Source organism: Pieris brassicae, chromosome Z (assembly GCF_905147105.1).
Source record: "Pieris brassicae chromosome Z, ilPieBrab1.1, whole genome shotgun sequence".
Lineage (NCBI taxonomy): Eukaryota > Metazoa > Arthropoda > Insecta > Lepidoptera > Pieridae > Pieris > Pieris brassicae.
In genome coordinates, this window is record NC_059680.1 from 7,463,772 (window position 1) to 7,483,668 (window position 19,897).

Sequence of the window (19,897 nt, forward strand, 5' to 3'; positions counted from 1 at the left end):
CAATTGTTTATATCCTACAAAAATCAACGTGTAAATGCCATTGCGGTCAATGCATGCTTTCGGTTTTTAAGGTGTTGTGGGAGCCTTTAAATACGTTATAGAAATCTGTAGCCACGGAGGAAATCATTAATTGTTAGCACAAGTCAGTGCGTCATTATTATACTTTATAATATTTATTAACTACAATTTCTCTCAGTCGAGTAGTTTTCTGTAGGAATAAATTAAGTTATAGGAATCTATTTTTATATCGTAGAACTTAAAACGTCGTAATTTATTAAGTCTGAGTGATTCTTACCCTGAAGTAGTTTCAAGTTCATATGGTCGTTGTCGTGGTGCATTACCAATGTATAATGGTGCATAGAGATCCAAGGTCTGGTACTGAATTGATGATTCCGCTGAGAATGGTCCCGTGTTGTCCACATCCATGGTTACTATAAGATATAATATGTTGATATACGACACGAAGTCTTAACGAATAAATAAATATATACGAAAGCTATAAATTATATAGGTATGGATTAGTTACTCGAATTAAAATAAATGTTAAAATGCGACTTTGTTATCGAAGTCTTGAATATACTATATAAATATATTTAAAGAGATGTGTTTGTTTTTTTGGAATTTTATTAAGATAAAATAAGTAAACAATGAGAATTAATTAATAAATCTAGCAGACATGAGTAAAATTTACAAGTATAACGATTAATTCAGCATTTTTTTTTATATTTGGCTTAAATAGGATAAATAACACACCTTTAGATCCACTTCGTCTGAGGCGAATTGTATGCCAAGCGTTAAGGGTAAGTGGCCTATCACCCCTAGTTACTAAAGCATCAGCTGCATCAAACTTGAGGGTAAATTGTGGTACTCCATCGACTAATTGCAAGACCAAGTAGTGTCCTGTTCCGTCTTCTTTCTGACTGTTGTAAAGTATTATTCCGTTTGGATCTAAAACATATATTTTGTTTAATAGTTTGAAAATTCAGTGCGATCGAATTATAGATTTGGGTAGAAATATTTTGTTATATATTCTAACAACACATCTGAGTTTACCCCGCTTACAACACCCTAATCAGGGATAATGGTTGCAGTAAAACACGCAAAACATCAAGTATTGTGACTTAAAATGCTTGTCAAATAATGTTGAACACACAATAACAACATTATAAGTTTATATACATTAAAGGCATAAAAATAAATTATATACCAAATCAATTATAAATACTTTTTTTAAATAAAGCTTTTTATAAATACAGCAACGGATAATTGTGGTAAAACTTGACCCTAGATAGAAGTTATGTACAAGAAAAAGAACTGGAAAATAAAAGAACGCTTGATGCGTATAATTCACCTATTTAAATTTGAAACGACGTTTTGACGTCTATCACAATACTAATCACGTATTAAAAAAATATGATTAATGACATACCAGCAGGTTTAAAGGAGACCTCAATTTCAAACTGCATGTATGCATCTTTCAAGGTAGGTAGAACAAGCCATCCATCGCCATTGAATTTGGGTACAATGCCAACGACGCGTAGAGTAGCTCTTGTCTCAACACGAGCTACGTTGTTCCTCACACGACACACATAAGTACCAGCATCAGCTTCAGTCACACTGTCTAGGTGAAGGCTCCGCTAAAAATAAATAAACTTTTAATAAGCATACAATTACCAAAACAAATAATTTCCAATTACCAATACAATTACAAAATTAAAAGATAGCTGTTTTGACTAAAGCTTTGTCTCTTCTCCTCATAAACGGTTGAATTAGTTTAGTGTGCATACATCGATTTTTATGATGGCTGTAAAAACGATTTCTTTAGTATTATCGAGGTAAATCACGCAAGCCTTAAACCTCAAACATATAACCATTTCCAAACCACATTGTGTTGGGCAGTTCAAATTTATTTCGACGAGAGATTTATGTTTTCTCTTTTCAAAATATTATATATATCTAACATGCTAAAAAATAAAAAGGTTTGTTTGTTATATATCACTGGGATTTCTTATTATCATTGATTTAAGTGTTTTAATTTGGTAATTTAATATCAAATATTTATTACAAGTTCAGTGATTACACTAACTGACCATATTTACATATAATAGTTGAACAGAATAGAAGCGACTTGTAAACTGCAAAAAGTTAGGACTGTTACCTCATTTCGCCTAACGTCGGCTGGTAGTGGTGAAAATTCTCGTCTCCATTCAATAGATACGGGTTCTTGTAAATTGCTGGTGCATGGCAAGTCAATCGTGTCACCCAAACGTACAGTGTACATGGTCTCATCATCATTTATGGGGTATGGTTTTGTATCAGACACTGAAATATATTTAATGCTAATTGAGCTGACAAACAAGCATTGATATGACATATAAATTATACAAGACATGCTGTCTGTGCTTATTTTGTAGGGATTCAAGCTCTTTAACTTATTCATTACGCACTGTTAAGGCAGGGTTCGTATTAAACGTTTTCGTTCAATCGATGTTTCAAATCTCAATCCCACAAAAACGTCGCGTTATATACATATTAAACTCGCAAATAATGTGGCTTTGTATTGGTAAAAGATATTTTTCAAAATCGGTTCTCTCGATCGAGGAATGGAATCCATTACTTATTTGTAATATTTGTATAGATTATTTATATTATATTAACTAGACATTTTAACGAAACTTTTTTATTTATAAATAATGGACTCCCTTGCAATTAGATAATGTAAGAATGGGTTACAGTGGACAACTTTTTATTAATTATAAGGTTACTGTTATAATATATTTTTAAATTCCTAAAAAAACATTTTTATAAGTTAGGTAGTTTAGGTACAAAATTGTAATAATTCAAGATATATTAAAAGAGAATTCGGGAAATAAAACCACATCTACTGTATACACAAATGGCCAACGAACGGAATCGAAGAAGATTGAAAAACAAGACAGATACTTAAATAATTGTAAGTAAATTTTACCTGGCACAACTTCAAGTACAAAATCATCCGAAGATTGTCTTCCGTAGGGGTCAATTCCAGTACATCTGTATACGTCAGCATCGGATTGCTCGACATTTGGTATCAGTAATAGAGATCCATCGCCATAGGTCTGTAAACAATTATGTAATAGTTGTGTTTGTTTAAGTCCCGAAAAATATCAGTCAGTGAAGAAACTGTGGTACATACCAACCCGAAACAATTATAATTTATTCGAAGGTAATCAAAAATAATTTTTTTATAATGATAATGAAATAGTAAAAATCTATATATGTATGTATCTTACCCTTGTTTCTACGTATTGGTTAGTATTATATCTCTCCCATGAAACTCTTATATTTCTAGATCTTGCTCTGCAAAGGACTTCCACTTTTTCTCTAACCCTAAAAGGTCTCCGTGGCTGATCGATTGATACTAAGGCCGGTGCTTCGTCACGACTTCCTAAAATATTATATTTATAATTACAGACCAACATTTATATTTCTTACGCTTCGTTTATCCAAATCACAGAGTATATAATGATTTCCCTTAATTTTTTTAAAAGAAAGACATTCAATATTATTGTATACATTTTTGCCCCACAGCAATAAAACAATTGCCGTACTCGGAGATTTTTAATAAATTATCTCAGGGTAGATATGATGTACAGTAAAATAGTATTTTTATCTTGGAATTGGATCTATTATGAAATTTTAAACATAATATTATAACTTCCAATTAACGACTCTGAGTACGGCCAATAGAAAACGTTAGCAGCCACTTATACTTAGGTTATCGACAATTTAAAAAAATACACAACAAATCGAAACACATCGTGCAAATACTTACATCGTAATCATCTCTAACAAAACAATCGCAAACACATGCAAGAGGTTAGTAAAATAAAACTGTTAACACAAGTATAGGATCCAAAAAGATCAACAATTATACAATAAATTGTGACGTCACCGCTCCCAACATAATGGCTTCCCTTATTCATTTTAAAACAAAACTACTTTGATTTACTTGAAAATTTCGTATCATATGACATGATTTGTAAAAATGAATAAGAACCTTTATTCACAATTTTTTTACAATGAGCTGAATATATCTTAATGCAATATGGAGTACATTTGTAATAGACATATCAAGGGAGTAAGATACGCCCGGGAAAAGACTGCACAAAGACCTTTAACACATATCCCTTTAGCCCTCATTAGAATTACCAGTTGGGCGTGGATCCGAAGGCGGCTGCAATAGCCTTTTTTCTCTTAATATGCAATTATTTTCATCGCTACCATCCAGACAATTATCATATCCATCGCAAATTAAGTCCTCGTGAATACAAGCACTGTCGTCATAACAATGAAACTCTGACGGCGAGCATTCAACACCTTGGCGTAAAATTAAAATATTATTTATCAGCAACTATACTATAGAATTAGGAATACATAAAGAGATAAATTACGAAAACGATGATAGAAGAAAGAAGTTATACATGCTAGGATTTAAATTGAATAGTTAAGCAGGCTATTAGACCAAAAACCGACCACTACTAAATGGGCAAACACTGACCCTCTATGTGAAGGTTGATGTAATTGCTAGTTTGTCGTCCATAGCCGTCCCAAATAATACAAACATAGCGGCCACTGTCTGTTTTCTGTGCGAGTCTAATGAATAAAGATCCATCTGTCTTCTGAGTTACGGTGCGTGGTAGCGCTCTGCCATCTTTGTTCCATCTTATTTTCATTCTGGGCTGAGTGACATTGCAGCTCAGATGAACAGCGGCTCCCACGTGTGCGAATTGTTCGTTATCATGCGACTTCGACGGCGCACGATCGGCTTCTTCTATGATTTATCACATGCAATAACCCTTAGCATTCAATGAAATTAAGCATTCAACTGAAAATCTTGTTATGGAATCGTATGATAAATATTAATTGCAAATAATTCGTTTACTTGATTCACGTTGGTGCTGTACAATGTGTAAAGCTCTAACATTGTTGTAATCGTGAACAATATATAATACATTTATTTTGTCTCATAGATTGAAAAGTTAGAGCATGGAATAGATGAATATAATAATAATAATGGTAGAAGGGTAAAGTGTGCAGTGTGATTCAATAATTGTTCTTCATTAATTTAGCACATGTGAAATAAACCTAGTACAAAATCTGACACGAGACCCTTGTAACCTATTTCTGTTATTAATCTATTCCGTGGGTTAGATATGTTTTTTGAATGCATGTATCCATTAAATCGTTTCAATCTAGGAGAATGATTGTGTTGCTACGTGCTTTTCGTTTTCAGGCAAACAACAGAGTATAAAACTTACCGTTAACAATAACCTCAGCTATCGCAGTGGCATTAGCCAATCTGTTCATTGCAAAACATTCGTATTTTCCAGCATCCTCAACTTCAATTTGACGGAACAATAAAGTAGAATCACGGATCTCTACGCGGCTATAAAACACAAAAATATATTTGAATGTTTATTATTAACAATTTCTTTATGAAAAACAAAGCGATTGACAAATAATGATTTTATCATAATAATATTCTGGTAAGAGATGCAATGTAGTCATCCCTATATTGGCCCTAGCCTAATATTGCTAATTTGTCTTTGCTTTCGATGTTCTTTCAAGCAAGTGTTAATAAAAAAATAAACGCATATAATCTATGATTTAAAAGCATTTCCCTAAAGCCACCTTACCTTGAAGGTAACCGATCAACTGGTCTCCATGAAATGCTAATAATATCGTCTCCTTCAACGACACACTCGACTGTTGGTGATTGCCCTGGATGTACTATTTGTGATGGAGGTCTCAAGGTGATCCTGGGAGCGGCCATAACTTGCAAACTTGTGTATACAGATTGCTGTACTTCGTCCGTACGTTGGTTTATCAATGTGCATTCGTATCTACCAGAGTCTGCTTTCGATGTCTGAAATTTTAATACGTTATTTATGTAGTTTTGATATTTGGGTAAGATATAGAATGAATCCTATCACTATACTATATAGCACTTCGATAGATTGCAATCTACCGAATATTAATACGTTAAATTATGAGCAGTACGTTGAAGTTCACAATCTTTCGACAGTTCACAATCTCGCGAGATAGATTATAATCTAACGGTATTTACAATTTTACGGTGACATATACACTATAGGGCGTGCTATTACTCGCCTATGTCAAAGTGCAAAATGTTTTTGACACGGAATCTTACTAAGCTTGAAGAAATGATGTTTTGATTGTTGCAAACGGGTAACATTTTGCTAAATAAAGTAATTTAATTTATTAAAAATATAATAAGGCATATTCTATGTTAATATTTTTTTCCATTTAATTACTTTAATTCTACTGTAATCTAGCATTAACTAAGCTTACATAACATATTAACTGATCACTTCTTCCATCTGTCAAATGTACCTTTTAAACTCTCTATTAAAACCGCCCGTAACACATATTATTTAATGAAATAGACAATGATATACTTACGTTGTAAATGATAAGCTCTGAACCATATTGTCTAGCGTTGAATTGAAGTGGGCTTCTGTCAGCTCGTCCCCAAACAACTTGGAATTCCTTCGACGCATTGCACCTTCACAAACAATTTTGTATGAGTGTATACTTACGTGTATTTCTATTACTATAAGCGTATATTTTTTCACCTTTATATTTTTACGAACTAACTCGAAAGTTTACTATTTACATGGAATATAAAATTTATTATCACGCACCAGTGCCAACAAAGAATATGGCGAACAGTATGGCGCTTTTTACATATTAAAAAAAGGAAAAATATGGATATTAATAAAAGTCTAGAATCAAAAGAACTTAAACAATGTTTCTATAGCCGTCAAATCAGTTTTTCAATACTATTTTGTAACTTACCCGAGACGGCTTTCTTGTCCTTCAATAGCTACCATATTACTCGGTGCGTTTTCATCAAAATCTGGTTGATACTCTGATCCAATGCTGTCTTCGCCACTGCCTTCTACTAAAAAAAATAGCTTAAGTAAGAGGTCTACTAAAACAGTATTTTATAAAAGGCCATTCCAATTGAACATAGGAACTGCACCACAACTTATTTTTCTTGGAAGAGACGTTATAACAGTTTCGATATCCTTTATTGTGGTGTAGATAATAAAAGAAAACAAAAAAACTCAACTTTCGCATGAGATATTCTGCATTAATCTTACATCATAAATCATAGATATTTAGATTATTAGAAAATAGCTGGTTATGACATTTGTCTATGCATATTCAACCACCTTATACTGTAACTCATTCTTATCAAAACTGGATTGGGCATTGTAGGTAATGTAAGTAATAATTATTTTTATTTTTAATATGATAATATCTCTAATTAACCCAAGGACTTGTGGTAGAATGTATAAGTTTGGATAATTTTCTGCTTTTCCAGTCATGCGAGTATAAAAACGTAATTTTTCATAACTGAGATACTTACCATCATTTCCAAAGCCTCCGTCACCCCTTTCAACTCGAATAGCGAATTGTTCTTCGACAGTACCAGCAGCAGAGGTAGCAATACATGTGTATTCACCCTCATGCCTCTCATTCACATAAGATATTGACAGCACAGCTATTCTAGGTGATGGTGACACGAATTCACGATCAGCTGAAAAGGGTTTATTATTGGTAATTTAAATATATCTAAAATTACTTGGTATCGCATAAATGTAATTTTAAATATATCAAGATAATATAGTACTCCCCTTCCCTGGGGAATGTTCCTGATTCATATCAATTATCTTGATGTGATTTTTAGTTTCCAAGAAATTAGTGGACATATATATACTTACGAAGTCAGGAAAATATCTAAGATTCGAAGCCTAAATATATCAACATATTCTAAAAATATCAGATCAATTCAAACTGTTAACCTTTTGTTGTCGGCATAAAATTAACAGCTTGTGTACGGATTATTTTCTGAATTAGCTTTTATGTTACAAAACCCAAAAAAAAAAAAATTATGTTACTTACATAATTTAATAGAAACTATTGGCTCCGGGTATCCATCTGCCCTACATTCGACATCAACCTTGTCTCCCTTTATCACTTGAATAAAGTTGCTTGGAGTGATAGTTATTTCCGGTGGAGATCTAACTTTTACAGTTGCACTCGCACTGGTTGATCCAGCCTCGTTGGTTGCTGTACATGTGTAGGTGCCTTCATCGTTGACTTCTACTGTTTGGAAACTGAAAAAAAACCCATCACGTTTTTTAATTATGACACTTTAAACATCGTTTCAGCATCTCCCGCAAAAATAAAAAAAACTTTTCGAAGATACGTAAATATGAGTAATAAATCACATTAATGAAAATTATTGATGAGGTCAAAACAACTGAAGCAAGTTTACAATTAGGCGCATATGAAATTTTATCAAAAATCCCCGAATGCTAATTATTACTTAAAATAATTTGTGCGCCGTGCGTTTCGATGTCTACGTTTTAATGAATGCTTATAATCTGTAACTTTTTATGATGATTTAAATTACCTTAGAACATTGTTATTCTGTTGAATTTCTACGTGCGGTGACAACTGTCCTCTATTCTTGTCCCAAGTTATGACTGGTGAAGGAATGCCACCAGTGACACGGCAGTGTATTTGGTATTGGCTGCCTAATGTTACATAGTTCTCTCCTTGTGGATATATTTCTAAACGTGGAGCCACGCGTTCTAGAAACGTTAGAATAGAGAAATTAGTCTTAAATTACGTCCTAGTTTTTATTAAACGATTGAAAATCAAAGAAAACATACAATTTGGGAATTAACATTGTATAAAAAATGAAATAAAAAAGGGCTAATAAGTTTTAAAGTGACTTTAGATACTAATTGATCAATATCGAATCCAAAACTTTTCCAATATTTGTATAAATATTTTTACGTGGGGCTTTAAAAAATTGGTAGGACAACAAAACAAGACATACTTTCAATCTCCACGTAGACATAGGTGCTGATAATAGGCACTCCGTCCACTGATCCCTCACAAAGATAGTAACCCTGGTCGCCGTCTTGGGCGTTACTGATTATAAGAGTATTTTCGCGTTGGCTCGTACCAAGACCAAATGAATCTTGATGCTGTTGAGAAATTGGGTAATTAAATTTGAGTACATTTTTGTTCTAATATGAGAAGTATATTATATGACATTAGAGTAATTTCATCAAAAAGCAGGTTGCGTCAGTTTCACACATGTCGCCCACTTATCATTATATAAATAGATTTCAACTGACTAACCTTAGTCCATTTAATAAGTGGTACTGGATAACCTTGGGGAGTGCATTCTATTGTCCCGCTTCCACCAGTTGGAATTCTGAGATGGTCGACAGAGACGGTGATATTTGATGTTTCTACGGGCGGACCTTGCGGTCTTACTTCAAGAGTAATTAAGGTTGGATTAACACCAAAGGCTGACGTTTGGCAGATGTAAACTCCAGAGTTTTCGAGACGAGCAAAATCGATATACAAAACACCACTATCGGAGCGTACGTTTGGTAAGAAATCAGTGCCGTCTTGTCTGAAAATGAAAAATTTGGAATGTTAATATTTAAAGGGAAGGACAATGAAGATAATAAGAAATTTGGCCAAGAGATCCAAATAAAAAAAACAGCGAAGATACATGACGCTTGTGACGAGGGAACTCCTCAATTTTATTTTTAAGTAAATAAAACAGATACAAGTAAAAACACATTTGGAAATACCATACCTGACCCAATTAATAGCTCCAGCTGGCACATTAGTAGTTCCAGTGCACACTACTGTAATGCTTCTACCCTCATCGACAGTCGGAGTTTGAGTAGATACAGTTAATTCTTGATTAGATGGCCGTGAAGGTCTTTGGCGGATTGTCACAACTGCTGTTCTGTCCCTGGTTCCAGCTGCGTTTGATGCAATACACCTGAAACGAATATTTTTTAAATTATTTCAGGTTAGGGCGGAAAGGAATCAAACATAAGAAATATTTTCATAAGTTTTAAAGTGTTTTATTCTGTTTAAGCTGTCGTCGAACGTCATGGAGAAATTTATATTTCGTAAGAGCCTATCTTTGCTTCTAACGGGTAATGGGATAAGGTTTATAAATAGGACGTATCAAAATTTTAAAATCAAAATAGTTTTCGAATCTCTTCGTTACAATAATACTAATCTTGCCTGTTACTTGTAGCCTACATAATCGCTCGATAATCAAAGTTTTATAGTAAGTAAAATCTGTAAGAAGATTTTACTTAATTGTGTACTAATTGACTAACGACCGAATACAATTAAAAATTTAACCTGTATTCGCCTGAATCGTCCTGTCTTGCATTTTCAATGACCAATAAAGCGTCATATCTTTGAGTTGTTCGTGGAAGTGGCCGGTTGTATGCTCTCTGCCACGTAATTCTCGGTGCAGGGTTGCCAGTTGTGGTACAAGTTAGTTCGATCCTGTCACCTTCGTAGTATTCTGCTATTGGCGGGCTGATAGATACAGTTGGTAGTCTCATATCATTGCCTGTAAATAATTAGAATATTACCGTGACCGGTTTTTTCATTTGGCAATAATAAAATAAAGCATTCTGTTGTAGAAAAGTATACTTTGGATAACTTAATTCTATTTTAACTGCTGAGTATTGCTATAAAAACCCATATATTTAATAGAATAACCACTAAACACACAAATTAAGGACAATTAATGACTGACCTTTCGCATAAAACACAAGTTCCGGTACAACTATTCCAAATGGAAGCATGGCAAAAACGGTTATCAGAAATATTCAACTACAAATACAACACACACATTTAAACAAATAATGGTATATTTTACCTGGTACTTTGAGCGTTGCGAAAGCTTGGTTCGTGGATACTCCATCGCTTGTTTGACATATATACATTCCACTGTCGGACACTTGTAGGTTGGTTATACGCAGCATTCCAGTGTCTTGATCGAATTGCGTTCTGTCCTGTGGTAGGTCCCCATCAGACTTATACCAGTTAACAATTAGTGGGCCTCGGATGTTTATGCTTTGGGCTTGACATGTGAAATTAACTGTACTTCCCACTTCCTCTATTTTAATAGTTGGACTTGTAATGGTCACTGTTACAGTGCTTTGAGGTGGAACAGGTCTTGTTGTTTGATCAACGCTGGCATCACCACCTGGAAGTATTTTAATACTATTTAAGTGAAATTGGTAAGAATTTTTAAAGACTTGCTAAACAATAATTTACTTCTATGAACGGATAGAAAATGTTACAGAATATTTCAAACTTTTTACTGAAAATACCTGAACTTTACTAACAAAAGCACAAATAAACAATATAAGTGTACACGACACTTGAAGTAGACATAACAAGACATTTCAACATTTGTTATCATGATGATTTATGAGTTATTCATCGATGAACAGAGTATAAGCGTGTGGAACAAAACAGACATGGCACGTTATGTCTACCTTTCTCTGGTAGAGTAGTTGTTAAAACCCCAAGAGTGAAGCCGCCTTTAGTAAAAGTTCGGCATTCGTATATGTCTCCTTCTAACATAGTATTCCACGTAGTGCGCACGCTATGCTCTCCCCGCCAACCATCGTTGTAAAGCTTTGACTCGTTATATAACTTTTCTGGTTTTATTTCTCTTCCAGCTCGGAAGAATTTTATTGTAAGAGGTTCCGGAGCCCGATATTTGCACGTTAATGTTACTTCGACAGATATGGAGTTTTGATAGTCTTCATGTATTTTCGGATGAAGTTCCATGATCACGCCTATATTAAATGTATAAAATAAGGATATGGAGATTTCGCTACAAAATTTCACTTCAACTCATGATAGAATGTCAAAAAATAAAAAATAGTATATCAAGAAACTTCTTGATAAAATTGAGCTTTAAATATTTGGACGCTTAAACTTCTCTCGCGTTATAAATGTTTAAAAAATAAAACTCTTCTAACTAAACCGTAATTGGTAATTGATAATTTTTAATATTATAATAGACAATAATTATCTTACCAACAGTGGAGCAATCTGGTCCTATGTAGGGCGGACGGCAATTGCAGATAAGTTCGTCGTAGCTATTCAGCTGACAGTCGTGTCCATTGCAATTGCATTGCCTGCACCTGCCATTCTGATCCTTGTAGTATCCAGCATTACATGTTTCACAACTTGATCCTGAGTACCCTTCCGGACAAATACAAATCTAAAAGAAAAAAATCATAACATAACTATATACTACATAAGTCCAAAACGTCACGAACGGCATTCAGCCTGAAACTACTTCGAGGTATCTGTAGGTGAACTAATCTGATCTAACGCAGGAAGGGTTTCTAAGACTGAAAACAAGAAAAATAGGGATCCAAAGTGTATGCGTCAAATGTTATGGAAATTCAAATAATATAATTAAATAAAATGTCTTCTTAGATTCTTTATGAACTAAATAATTGCTGAATTAATGTAAATTCTTTAACACAAGCTCTCTACGATTAAATTAATGGGATTCTTAAATGTATTAAACTTAGTTTTTATTAGCAGCTTGATTTACTGAATCTAATAAATTGAATTGTTCAATAAAATAAGGTTTGAAACTTGCCTCAACGCTCTTAGCAACAGGCGAAGACGAGTCGGAGAGTTCTGATGCGGTATCCATAGAGACGTCAGCAATTGCCGTAGACAAGACATCATCAGATAGTGTCGCCCTGACCAGTACACGGCGAAGGTTTTTCAAGACACTCATGAAGTCCCGACGGCTCGCTGGTGTTGGTGTGTTCAGGATGAACCAGCCACTTTCTTGAAGAGGCACTTGGTAACTCTGAAGAAGGTGGTTTAAGATTAGTTTTTGTTCAGCTTTAATTGTAGTTGTCATTAATTATACCAATAATGAAATTATATATTAGGGATATTAAATAACAACGAAATTATATTTTTTTATAATAAAATTAAACCACTTTTTAAAGTATTTAATACAAACCAAAAATAGTAGGAATTGAACAATACTTTCATAGTAAATATTGCAATGGAAGTGATACTTACCAAAGATTCACCAGATCTAATGGGTGTTGGGTTTGACCAGTATACAGAGATCTCATCACCAATAAAGATGACGTCATTTCCAGGTATAGATTCTTCAGGATATCCGCCATTTTGGAACTTCTGCGTTAGTGACAATGTACCGCCGTATGAGAGAACTCGGTTACCTGTAACATTACAATAATTATTAAATTATAGTTCGCCAATTGAAAAAATATAGCATAAGGTTATCTATACAAATATGTAAAATTAAATCTTAAATCTGGTTTCCAGATCTGGCAGGTAGACTTTCTTGTCAATAAAGCATTGTTATTGTTATATACAACGCCTTATTTATTAAAATTTCTTCTAGACAACCTGTAATTACGATTTCTTCATACTATGCACAGACCATTATTACCTTGCTCTTGAGTCACTGTTGAATTATGATAACCAAAATAAAATTTATTGCGAAGGTTAAAAACAGTAAACAGTATGATTAAACAAACAAACTTTAAAATAAAGGATCAGAAAAAATAATATTACCTGGGAAGACCGGTAAGGACCAGTATAATTCTTCTTGAGGAGGAGAAGAGAACATGTACATAAGTTCACTTTCATCTGGGGCTGGTACGAACTGATCGTTGATAACCAACTGTCCATTTAAGTCAGTAAGCGTGTATCCTCCATAGTTCTCACCAAATATAGGCGCCGCGATCGGTATTCTTGCGTAGTGACTTGCCTGTAGTAAATTAAAATTTAAAAATATAATAATTATATTGATGCACAACTTTATATATTACTGACCCCTGCATCTTTAACCCATAAAAGAAAATGTCTTTATTCCTTATAAGTAAATTACATTGAGATTTGGGACTAGATTTTTTTAAACGTGACGCGTAACCCGCCCAAATATATGGGTGCATGTTAGTGGGTGAGTGAGTATAATATATAGCTACTTATGAGTCTCAGCATACTTAGCAGAATATGTTTTAGTGTCATTTAGATTGTTTGACCTTGTTTCATCTTAGTTTATCCTTCTTTCATTTTCTTTTTAAAAGATCATATGACTATTTATAATATCAATACATACTTCGTGACAGTTGTTGGTCACGCCAGAGCAATAACATGACAAGCAACCGAGCGGATTAGCAGCGTCGAGTCCAAACGTTCCCACTCTGCAACGATTGCATGTGTCGCCCTCTACATTTTGTTTACATGTACAATATCCAGATCCATCACAGGGAATTTCTTCTCCGCGGGGATCGCAACTAGAGAAAAATGCATGAATGAATACAATGTCTGATTTTATAGTGATCTGTTCTGTATCTACCAAGTAACATTCATAATTTTCTTTGGAAATCAAAATCAAAAGTAGACTTTTGTAACTTACTTCTATAGTGAAGGTCTTAAACACCATATGACGTTTCCATTAGTGTGAATATTAGTTAGTATGAATTAAAAAACTTTATTTTGTTCAAATAAAACACTAATTTAGAAATACAATTTCAGTCAGATATGATTAGAATGATATTAGGCTCTTAGCTTCTGTGGAAATGTACTCAATATCTGTATTCAAAAACCTTTTGCTCAATACTTACTTGCACGGAGCTGGTGTGCTTGAACTACGGGGTACACAGTTATTGTAATTGTCCCTTTCGTATCCTTCCCTACAGTCCTCACAGTTAGATCCAGCGGTGTTATCGGCGCAATCCTATAAGTAGGCCATCATTTAAATCTTGCAAAAATTTAACTGAAACTCCAAGATATATTGGACGTCAAACATTTGTTAAATTATTGTCAACACTTGCTTTATATAATTTATAACAATTAAAAACTTGTAAAAACTACAAAGAAGAAGAACGAAGAAGGTATCAAATAGCAACTTCTTTCTTGCGTTTTTATCCTTCTGTGTAACATTATTGTCTAGCTAATAAGCTCATCCAAAAAATCTCGCAAACGTTCAAAATTAAAACTGTATATGTACTACTGTTTACTATATATTGATTTATGTTCATAATGATCATTCAAATTTAGAGTTAAAGTTCATAAGAATATGTATAATTTTTTTTTATCAAATAAATACAAAATTTGAAAAAATGTTTTATATAATACTCACGTAACAAACACCCGTTTCTGGGTGGCACATGCTTGAGTGTCCATTGCATTCACACGGTCCACAATGCTCCAAATATAAACCACTTGATATTCTGTAATTTAAGAATTTAATACAATAAATCAATATAAAATTAAATGATGAATATTAATGTAATGTTCAATTTTAAAGAGAATTTAGGTATTATAACAGAATTGGTACAAATTGTGGTCTACATTCTAGTAGCATGGTAATATTTTCTGACGCTAGGATGATAATGTTATTTTATTAGGACATATGTCTGCTCTACTTATACTTTATTAAAATCTCCGCTATAATAGGTAATTAGTATACTATGTATTTCCTAAGATCTTATTAATAAAACTTTAATCCCTCAGATACTTTAGCCTAACTTACTAAAACTAATATACTTATCTTTTCTCCATCATAAGCAACAAGTATAATAACTTAGCCAATAGAGTATTTAATACTAACCTAGTGTATCCAGGAGCACAGTCTTCACAAGATGTTCCCATATAGCCTCCAGGGCAAACACATTGTTCTACATGTTGGGCCAATGGCCCATCTCCACCAGACTCCGCTGTTTCAATGCTTGCACTAACAACGGATGCTACCTCAGTATTAGTTGTGTATGTTGCTTTGATCAAAATCGTCTTCACGTCTGCTAATGCTAAAAGGAAGTGCTCCCGCGATACTTCTTTACCATCAGGCCTGAAAAAGTGTAATTGAAAAATTAATAACAATTTCTATTGATTGCTTGTTCTTTACATATTGCAAATTTTCATTTTTTTGTTGGAATCGATGTTTAGGCTTTAGTTTTTTTTTTCTTATCCCACGCTGCCAAATAATCAAGCATAAACTATAAGTATGATATCTAAAAGATATTTATAAAAATTTAATCAGTCTATCAACATCATCATCGTCTATCTATTTTCATTAGAATGTAAACAATTTCAAAAATGCGACGAATTAATAGGTACTACAGTGTAAAGTATACACTGGGAGTGAGAGTAAAACAAAATACGAAACGATTGTGCGTTCCGTTTGATGCTGATTGGTCAGCACATGAACATGTTCGTTTGTCCAATCAGAAAACTATCGCAAGTTTGCGACTTTCTAGGCTTTAGCCTCTTGATATACAAGCATGAACACGGATTTTTGAAGTGAAACTTCTTTATCGGCGTTGGAAAAAAATTACCGTCACATTTTTAGCTTACTCGCCATATTTTTCTTGTCCCTACCACGGTTGATTCGAAGCCATTAATAACAAAAATATATAATAACGATAACAATGATAGTAATAATTATATTACAATTAATAAAATTCTGTAATAATCTCAGTAGTAATAAGGTAAAATGAAATAAAGTGTATTATTTGTATTCATGTCTATGATAATAAAAACCTTTTGTTAAACTTTATTTAACCAATATCTTTAAAGTTGCATATAGTAGATCATTTTTCGAAAAATAAGGTCATAAAGAAGTTTCACTTCTTACGTGCGTACACTAGTACAAGCACACATTTTTTTTATTTAAGAAAACTTAATAAAAAAAGTAACAAAAGTTCTCTAGTCAATACTATTATCTACTTTTTACATGAGCCGCGCTTACCTTTGCCATCCTTTTTCCAAAAGTTGTAGACTAGCGTTCAAGTACCCGTCACCATTCGGCGCAAAGCTTCCAAAGTAGTTGAAAGTCAGACTATTGTCCTGCAATTTGTAGAAAATCTAATGTTAATTTCTGTTAAAAATATTCTTTATTGTAATTTTTTGTTTATATTTGAGAAAAGGGCCAAGGGTTTACTATGTTATCTTTTCTCTATAAAAATTACGTATTTATTGAAATATGGGAAAACAAAAGAGTTCAAATATGAACATAGTAAAAATTAACTTCAGCATAAATTATATGTTTCATATTGAATTACAAATATATGAATGGGAACAAACAAACAAGATTGTCGACGAGATTGATGCGATTTAATTCACAATTATTTTTATTTATAAAGCAATAGATAAAAAAATAATAGATCACTTATTTGTTAATTGATAAAATAAAGTATTTATTCATTTTAATTTATTAACTTTATTACATAAAGAGTATTCTCACACGTGCGGCACCGATTATAAAAAAGTCTCTTTTTCTAATGTTTAAAGGGATATGCTAGGCCAGCAAATTACATCTGACTTTAAATATAAAGCAAAATTTGACTGAAATTAACTCTATAGACCAAAATAACTTTCAATAACTATTTAATTAAGTGCCCACATTGATGTTAAGATAGATACTATGTTATATATAATTGTTCAAAGCAATGTAGAAACAATTTAAAGTTACGGCTCGAAAATAATCAATAAAACCAACAGTCGCTATTTAATTCTAAAAATAAGATATTGCCTATACAGAGTGCATTATTTTTATCGAATCGCATTCAACACTGTTAAATGTTGGCCTGACTGGCGTTTACAGACGAGTTAGCTAGCACCTACAAGCATCATCGTACTACGAAAACTTTCATAAATTAAAACAAATAAAAACATTTATTTTTAGTTTTGACGAAAGACTTACACTTATAAGCTGAACATCAGCTGCGTTGTTTCTCGATCCTTGGCTTCCAGGAGTAGGCACGTGCCGCAGTTCGTAATTCAAAAATCCACCGTAGGAAGTCACTTTATCACCCGCAAAACTGAAATACACGAATTGAGTTTAATTTAAGATAGGTACACCCCATTATCTATGTGTGATAGTTTTAATCTATTTTTTTTATTGTCAGTACGTAAAAATTGTTTTACCTGGGTGGTAGACTCCAATAGTAAATAGATGGCTGCGTTCTATCAAAGCTGCTTAGACTCATTTCGCCTCTGAATAACTCCGGTTGGGCATCAGTCTCAATTGGTGCATTGTATCTTACTGTACCTCCGGAACCGAAGGGAGCACTCTTGTACAATTTTACTTGTCCTACTATTTGTGGTACGTTGAAACGAACCATAGTAGTTTTCCTACGTAAATTGCTGCTCATACACTGTTGGGATACACCCGAACAGAAACATGAGGCGCATCCATCTCTGCAATAAATAAATAACAATATAAAAAACACACATAAGACACAAGTCAGTCCACCAGTAAGGCTTTTAAATAATTTTCTTATTCCATACATTACAAAAATTTTATTCTGTGCACATCAAAAAATCCGTACCTGAAATCCTGAGAAAGGAAGAATGTTCCAGCTTTACATTGATCACAGTATCTTCCTTGAACGTTGTCTTTGCAAACACATTCATCCGGTAAGCGAACTTGAGCAGTACCCAGCCCATTGCAGTTATCTGAAGGTTTTGGTTTGCAAGAGTCACCAGGGATCAGCGGGTTGCCGAAATAGTTAGGAGCACAACGGCTGCAGTCATTTCCTTCGTAACTACATAAAGGGAAAATTGCAAATTTATATAACCACTTTTTTAGGAAAATATTCGAGAACATATATATTTTTATTTATAGACAAGATCATCCACAGGTCTTTGCGTATTGTACAATGAATAAAAACTAGAAATACCAACACTGAACATATATTTTATATATGTATGTGTGTGTTCCTTGGATATTTTTCAGAGCCAAAAATATTGAAAAGGCATTTTCGTCAGTGAAATTATTTTTTCTTGAGATTTTTTTTCATTTAAATAAACTGAATGAGGCAGGCTCACTTTTGTCCAAGTTCCAAGACAAGTTAATTTTATATAACATGTCTTTAAATATTATTGGCTTACCCTGGATTGCAGTCGCAAATAACAATTCCACTGGGTCCGAGTGAACATGTTCTAGCGAACTGATTTCCTCTATTAGTAAGAGGGCAGGGGCAAGGTCTGCAGTCTCCACCACTGTTAGGGTCTCCATAAGTTCCAGGAGGACAAGCGGGCTTGGGGACACAGGATCCTAACCACGGACCATTACTCTCTCGTGCGAAGCCTGATGCACATTTCTGGGGACGAATATATATTATAAAACAAAAGCTTTTAAATGATTGTTACAGCGCATGAAATAAATTAAATCACATGACAATTTAATGTTTATAGATTAGGTATTTTTATTTCGATACCTGACAGGAGAGGCCTTCATATCCTGGAGGACAGCTACATTCTTCGACTAAACTTGCAGAGCCCAGACCAACATTGATGTGCTGAGCAGACTCCATAGTAAAATCGGTTATGTTTACACCAGCGCTGTTTAGGTCGGCGCGGACTAAGATCATTTCTATGTCATCCAACCTTTAAGAAAAAATATTACGGTCTAACATATCATGTCATTTAAATTTCTTTCGCCTGGAATCTATATTTACTCTTTCAATTTTTGTGTATAACTTGGATTACTTTGTATTCAAAAAAAATATCAGACATAATTCCGATGTAAAGTGGTAAAAAGTAGTGTGTTTCGCAGTGAAATTAATACCGAGGCAGGTCTAAAACACACACTCTATCTAACTGTACGTCTGAAAGCCTCCACTTTTATATTTTTATGCTGTAAATATGAAGAGCGATTGTAAAATACATACGCCATCATAATGTCCTCTCTAGTGACTGCAATCAAACCGCGAGGGCTTGGTTTCATCCAGTTATCCGGAGTTAGGCGTGCATCAACCGCCAAGTCTCTTCCACGATCTCCTCGATATTGATGTACAAGGCTTTGATATTTTCCCTGTTATAAAAAGCCCCAGTGTCAGCGTATACATACAGTATATTGACGACAAAAAAATATGTTGGTAACTCAACGTAAAATTTGTATATTATTGTAATTTAAGTGTATTCAATTAATTTAAATTAATAATGAAGGTTTTAT

The 19,897-nt window shown here is 33.5% G+C and overlaps 1 protein-coding gene across 13 annotated transcripts in view; it reads right to left on the reverse strand.

Annotated features, from left to right (window-relative positions):
* The window catches only part of LOC123718911 (basement membrane-specific heparan sulfate proteoglycan core protein), a 114,076-nt gene that overhangs the window by 8,222 nt on the left and 85,957 nt on the right, over positions 1–19,897 (reverse strand). For 9 of the 13 annotated variants that reach the window (XM_045675910.1, XM_045675905.1, XM_045675903.1 and 6 more), the window contains 35 exons: positions 19,614–19,756; positions 19,161–19,329; positions 18,832–19,043; positions 18,270–18,485; positions 17,866–18,138; positions 17,642–17,759; positions 16,688–16,785; positions 15,551–15,787; positions 15,080–15,170; positions 14,562–14,674; positions 14,054–14,231; positions 13,507–13,702; positions 12,985–13,148; positions 12,545–12,763; positions 11,968–12,154; positions 10,793–11,122; positions 10,264–10,480; positions 9,698–9,889; positions 9,229–9,508; positions 8,921–9,071; positions 8,489–8,669; positions 7,975–8,189; positions 7,439–7,609; positions 6,862–6,967; positions 6,466–6,568; positions 5,679–5,908; positions 5,301–5,428; positions 4,541–4,813; positions 4,192–4,359; positions 3,273–3,427; positions 2,969–3,098; positions 2,159–2,322; positions 1,430–1,637; positions 754–948; positions 296–431 (listed from right to left, as the gene is read on the reverse strand). In XM_045675910.1, coding sequence (XP_045531866.1) covers positions 296–431; positions 754–948; positions 1,430–1,637; positions 2,159–2,322; positions 2,969–3,098; positions 3,273–3,427; positions 4,192–4,359; positions 4,541–4,813; positions 5,301–5,428; positions 5,679–5,908; positions 6,466–6,568; positions 6,862–6,967; positions 7,439–7,609; positions 7,975–8,189; positions 8,489–8,669; positions 8,921–9,071; positions 9,229–9,508; positions 9,698–9,889; positions 10,264–10,480; positions 10,793–11,122; positions 11,968–12,154; positions 12,545–12,763; positions 12,985–13,148; positions 13,507–13,702; positions 14,054–14,231; positions 14,562–14,674; positions 15,080–15,170; positions 15,551–15,787; positions 16,688–16,785; positions 17,642–17,759; positions 17,866–18,138; positions 18,270–18,485; positions 18,832–19,043; positions 19,161–19,329; positions 19,614–19,756 — 6,347 coding nt within the window. The remainder of the gene's footprint in view (positions 1–295; positions 432–753; positions 949–1,429; positions 1,638–2,158; positions 2,323–2,968; positions 3,099–3,272; positions 3,428–4,191; positions 4,360–4,540; positions 4,814–5,300; positions 5,429–5,678; positions 5,909–6,465; positions 6,569–6,861; positions 6,968–7,438; positions 7,610–7,974; positions 8,190–8,488; positions 8,670–8,920; positions 9,072–9,228; positions 9,509–9,697; positions 9,890–10,263; positions 10,481–10,792; positions 11,123–11,967; positions 12,155–12,544; positions 12,764–12,984; positions 13,149–13,506; positions 13,703–14,053; positions 14,232–14,561; positions 14,675–15,079; positions 15,171–15,550; positions 15,788–16,687; positions 16,786–17,641; positions 17,760–17,865; positions 18,139–18,269; positions 18,486–18,831; positions 19,044–19,160; positions 19,330–19,613; positions 19,757–19,897) is intronic. The other 4 variants (XM_045675899.1, XM_045675907.1, XM_045675906.1 and 1 more) reach the window with 4 other exon arrangements.